At 64.1% G+C, this 5,521-nt stretch overlaps 1 protein-coding gene across 1 annotated transcript; it reads left to right on the top strand.

Annotated features, from left to right (window-relative positions):
- The first annotated feature begins 250 nt into the window (after positions 1-250).
- Positions 251-5,521, top strand: NOBOX (NOBOX oogenesis homeobox). The gene is made up of 8 exons (XM_090286918.1): positions 251-287; positions 1,665-2,195; positions 2,597-2,703; positions 3,030-3,178; positions 3,444-3,529; positions 3,762-3,993; positions 4,302-4,576; positions 5,220-5,521. The coding sequence occupies exons 1-8, from the start codon at positions 251-253 to the stop codon at positions 5,519-5,521; spliced, it is 1,719 nt and encodes a 572-aa protein (XP_090143044.1).

The raw sequence follows: 5,521 nt of genomic DNA, 5'->3' as shown, positions 1-5,521 counted from the left end.
CCTGCACCAGCCAACACCTGGGCTCCCAGCCGCGCAGCGGGGGCTGACGCTACCCGCACTGCACCCCTACCCCCACCCCGCGGGCCCTCCCAGCCCTGCAGCTGACCCACGAGCCACGAACCAGGAGGCAGGCTGAGGGGCGCAGGCCCAGGCGCCCCCGTGCCCGTGCGCTCGGCACACCTGTCCGCCCCGCGAGGCTTCATTAGGCCACGCCTGTGCAGCCCGCCGGCCTCGCAGCGCAGTCCACACCATGGAGTCCACCCAGGAGCCCTGCCAGGAACCGCGGGGTGAGCTCGGCGCGCGGGGGCGGGCGGGCGGGCGCCGGCCACACCACCTGCCCTAGGAGGCTGCAGGACGTGGCGAGACCCAGGGGCTGGGGGGCCAGGGAGGCCTCTCCACGCCACACCTGCCTTCCTCGGGACCCCATCTGGGCTGGAGTCCCGGGACTCCTCTAGTCTAGGTTCTGTGAGAATGTGGCATTTACTGTGCGCCTACTGTGTGGCACGTTTGCTAGGCTGCCAGCTCTCCTAAAACACTGTAAAACCAGTCTGCTCTGCCTTCCCCCTCACCTCTGGAGAGGCCTGTCCCCCTCCTCCCGCCTCAGGTCCCTCCTGCAGGGCAGGTCCCCTGTGCCCCCAAGTGAACAATGTGAGAGGCTCCTCAGCCCTGGGAGGAAGTTACTCCTTAGGATATTGTATCTCCTGCAATTTCATTAAAATAACAATAGTACTTAGTCGCTAGTCAGTATTCATTTTTAAAATATTCCACTTTATTTGGAAATGAGGATGCAGCCTCTGAGCTGAGGATTTGGGGTTTTTGAGTAAGCGGGGAGGTGGCGGTGGGAGGGGGGTTGGGGGTCTGTGTCCCCATATCTTTTAGGAGGAGATGTGAATGTTGCCCTCCTTGCAGAGGGCACTGATCTTGGGAAGGTGCCTAGCACAGCGCCTGGAATGGGGTAAGCCCCTGGTGCACCAGCCGCAGCTCCCAGACAGACAGACAGACAGACAGACAAGCGGGGAGGGGGAGAGGGGCTTTCAGCGTCAGCTGGCTCGGCCCAGGGCCCCTGCGTGAGGTTCTGCTTTCCAGGGAAGCAGTGGGGGCTGCGTGTGGACAGAGCTGGCCGGTTCTGTGGGAAGGGCGGGGGTCGCTCCTGGAAGGTCCTGGGATGTCCCTGCCCGGGCTTCCGGAGGCCATCCACCCCTGCCTCACCCCTTCTCTCTAAGCCATGTCTCTGTCTGCAGCAAGAACAGCAGCCTGTCCTAGAAGCACAGCCTCAACCTCTCTCTCTCTTCCCCGTCTACCCCAACCCCGACATGTGTCCCTTAGAAACACCTGAACCGATTCCTGTCCTTCCAACTCACAGTCCAGGTGCCTGGGAAAATGGCAGGGAACTCACAGGGAAGTACCGCCCCCCATTAGGATGGCCCCTCTACCCTCCATGCACATGCGGCAAGGCCCCCTGAGGGCTGCACAGAGGTGCTAGCATTTTCCAAAGCAGCAGGTCAGCTAATTTGATCCTCACGGCAGTGAGGGTACATGCCTGGAGCTGTGGCCCCATTCTGTGCGTGGGCACCTGCCAGCCTAAGCGGGAAGCAGCAGATCCCCGTAGTCCAGACTCTTCCTTCTCCCTGGGGCTAAGGTCACTGGGTGCTGCCTCCCCGCAGGCCTGGAAGGTGGAGAGGAGCCTCTGGCTGCTGGGCCAGCGAAGGAGGGCCTCCCGCAGAGCCCAGCGCCCGACTCTCAGGATGTCCCGAGCGGGGAGCTGCCCACCTCCGGCCCTGTCGCCGGGGAGGAGAAGCCCGCAGAGGCCCCTGGAGCGCTCAGTGCGGCTGATGCAGCGGGGGGCTCTGAGGCTGGCCACCAGGAGGAGAGCACTCTTGTCCCACCGAGAGCCCAGCCCCAGGGAGAAGGCAGCTCCCTCTCCGGGCAAGAGGCAAAGGCCGGGAAAAGGCCCCTCTCTCCCGGCCCCGGCTCCAGGAAGCGGAAGAAGTCTACTGCCGGGGGCCCAGCCCCCACCTCACCGCCCTTGACCCGGGCCACACACAACCCAGTGCCTTGCGGGTCCGGCCGGGGACCCTGCCACCTAGCCAACCTCCTCAGCACGTTGGCCCAGAACAGCCAGAACATAGATCAGAAGACGCCCCCTGAGGTGGCCAACCAAGCCCGGAAAAAGACTCGAACCCTGTACCGCTCAGGTGAGTCCCTGAAGGTGAGAGGAACCCCGAAACCTGGTGTCATCTCTGGGAAAGGTGCGCTCAACAGAGAGTGTGGCCCCTGGGGTCTGCACACCACACCACCTTGTCCGAGACCCCCCTCGACCTGGGGCAAGGCCATGGCCTCGCCAAGGGGAAGGCTGGGCTGTCTCATCAGAAAGTGAAATTGGAAACAGGTTAGAAAAGTCAGGAAGGTGAACACCACCGGGTTCCCACCCACCAGGCCCAAGAGGGAGGAGGCCCCTGCCCAGTGGGACACTTAGTTCCAAGGCTCTGGGAAGGCCCATGGGCAGGGGACCGGGGTTCCACCTGGAAGACATCTGTCTTTCTCCTTTCCTGCCTCATCCCTGGTGTTGGTCTTCATGTGAGTTCCTTTCTTCCAGACCAGCTGGAGGAGCTGGAAAAGCTGTTCCAAGCGGACCATTATCCTGACAGCGATAAGCGCCGTGAGATCGCTCAGACAGTGGGGGTCACCCCCCAGCGCATCATGGTAAAGGGGGCTGGTCAGTGTGGGGCGGGGCGGGGGAGAGGGGTGGTGGTGAATCCATGACTGGACCTCGGAAGAGCAGGGCACCTGCTCAGCACCTCCTGACTCAGGGTTCACGTGCGATCTCATTAGGCCTGTGTTCTGGCCTGTTTTTACCCTGCATGAGGGAAGTGTGACTGAGGCCCTCTAGATGGACCTTTATAAAGCCAGTTTGGCTGAGGCAGGCGTCTCCCTGCACCAAGTGGTGATGCAGCTCACCGGGGGGACAGGCAGGACCCGGGTCAGCCTCTGTCCCTCTTCTCAAGCTCTTCAGGTGTCTCTCCCTGCAGGTGTGGTTCCAGAATCGCAGGGCAAAGTGGCGCAAAGTGGAGAAACTGAATGGGAAGGAGAGCCAGAACAGTCCTGCCGGCCCCGGCCTGGTCCCTGTCGCAGTCCCCGTCCCCGCCCCCGTCCCCACCCCCCCCAGCAGTCAGTGCAGGTGAGAGCTTCTCCCCTTCTGAATCACCCCCTCCCACCCCACCCCCGCCCCGGAGGTAGGAAGAGGAGTCCAAGCGGGACCCCGGGCATTAGAAGGAGGGCAGGCTCAAAGGCTGGGCATGAGGGGGTGGCTGCTTGGGCTGGGGACTATGCTAATGCCTGGCAGGGGACCAGAGTTGGGGATGCTGCGGTCCCTTCCCAGCACTGAAGCCCCATCGATGTCCAGGGACCAGTCCCGCTCAAAGCTTCCTTCTGTCTGCCCGCAGCTCTGCTGCTGAGCTGCCCCCCATGGTGCCCGTGGAGCCGGAGACGGGCACCTTCGCCCAGGAAACCCCCCTGGACCCTCTCGCAGGTGAGCTGAGCACCTTCCGCAGGTGACCTGGGGACAAGTGCCAGTTAGGAAGACAGTGAAGGCAGACGGTCTTTCCTGACAGACCGGGGAGCGGTTCAAAGCCCCCCTGCTGTTGTGGGCCAGCAGGGCCTGTTCGGGGGCACCTGGGCATCACCTGCATCTGCCGTCCAGCACCCCCAAACCTGCCTCCCCGTTTTCTCACCGTCACAACCCCCCTGACTTCTGTTCCTAGAGGCCCCCATGCTGCTGACATCTGACCAGACTCTGGCCCCACCCCAACCGACCGAGGGCGCTCCGAGCGGGGCAGTGACCCCATCGCTCTTCAGCCCCCCGCCTGTCCGAAGAGCCAGCCTGCCTTTCCCCCTGGGCCCTGGCCACGCCCCCCAGCTGATGCCTCTGCTGATGGACACTCTTGGCAGTGACAGCAGCCTCAAGGACAGCCTGTGTGGGCCCTGGGGGACGAGGTATGGGACCCAATGGGGACAGCCTCTTGAGTTATCTTGGGGAGGGGTTACGAGCAAAGATGGGAGCTTGGGAGGGCCGAGGGTTAGCTGACAGCAGCAGGCAGCAGTACAGGGGACGAGGGTTGGAAGGACCTAGGACATCACAGTCACGAAGCAGGAAGCGGAAGAGGAGGAGGTGGCAAGTCTGGGGTCAGGGAGCAGGGAGAGTGGGGGGCGGGGCAGGGGGGGCAGGTTGAAAGGCACTCACCTGCTGTGTGGTAGGAATGAGGAGCCCCCCGTCCTCACAAAAGGCTCCCCTGTTCCCACAGTGTCACACCGCACCGCGCCTGCTCCTACTTGGAAGAGCTGGAACCCCAGGACTATCAGCAGGGGCTGTTCCCCGTCTCCCAGGCGCCACAGACCCAGCTTTTCCCGCCTCCTCAGCCCCAGTTTTCATACCTGCACCCCTTCCCCTCGCCCAGCTCGCTGACGTCTCCACTGCCGGAGGACCCTTTCTTCCCACTGTCTTATGGCCCCAGTGGGGGTGCCTCGCAGGGCTACTTCCCCGCGCCCCCAGCGCCGCAGCCAGCTGTCGGGAGCCTGGGTGAGTCGGGGCTGGAAGAGCAGGTGGCCTGGGTGACTGAGGAAGGGGAGCAGGGACAGAGCCCCGTTAGTTACTGGGGGGCAGGCCGGGGCCAGGCCTGGTGCGAGGGAATCATTTCCGTGCCCCTGGGGGTCTTTCTGGAGCAGAGTGTCAGCAAGAGAGCTTCGGAGTCAGGAGAACTCAGGTTTGCGGTCCGGCTCAGTGGCGTCCGGCTTTCCCGAGCCCATGCCCTGGGCTCTGAGTTGGGACCGCTGCTCCCCTGCCACAGAGGCGCTCCGCGGAGACGAGGCACGGCAGGCGTGGTGTGGCTGGCACGGGGCAGGTGGCAGTGAGCATGAGAATGGGACGCGCCACGTCTCACAGCTGACACCCAGCAGAAGGGGAAGGGAGGCGTGTTCAGTTGGCTCCCAGTCTCCTTGCTGCTGCGTGTGAGGGCCCTTGACCAGAGCCACTGCTACCAGACCAGAGGACCGAGTCGGGGACACCCCTGGTCCTGAGGACAGCTCCAGAGTTGGCACGTCACCTAGGCTCGCCCGGGGTCCTGCCAGTGTTCCTGTGAGGCAGACTCTGTCACAGCACAGGTCGAACGGTGGCTGCCGCCCTCAGCCTGGTCTAATCTTCCCTGTATTCTCTGACCCCGCAGGCCCCGTGCCCTGGAATGACCCCTGCTTGCCGGAGCTGCCCTTCCCAAGCCCCTTCTGGTCACAGGTTCTCAGCCCCCCTCCAGGAGGCGATGGCTACTTCCCCGACCTGTTTCCGGCCCCCGGGGCTCAGGCTGTGGGCAGGCAGCCTTCCCCCGCGCCCAGCCAGCCGCCCGAGGGGACAGGACCCCTGGGAACCGCGCCCTCCCTGAGCGAGGCCCCCGAGAAGCAGCCGCTGGCCAGCGGGGAGCAGCCCGCAGCCCCTGGGGAGGTCCGAGAGGACACAGGCAGCCAGGGCCCCTAA

This window comes from Furipterus horrens, unplaced genomic scaffold (genome assembly GCF_987537825.1).
Source record: "Furipterus horrens unplaced genomic scaffold, mFurHor1.1.pri manual_scaffold_9, whole genome shotgun sequence".
In the NCBI taxonomy this organism is placed as follows: domain Eukaryota; kingdom Metazoa; phylum Chordata; class Mammalia; order Chiroptera; family Furipteridae; genus Furipterus; species Furipterus horrens.
Note: the sequence above shows the minus strand (reverse complement) of the source record. Positions and strands in the feature narration are given on the sequence as shown.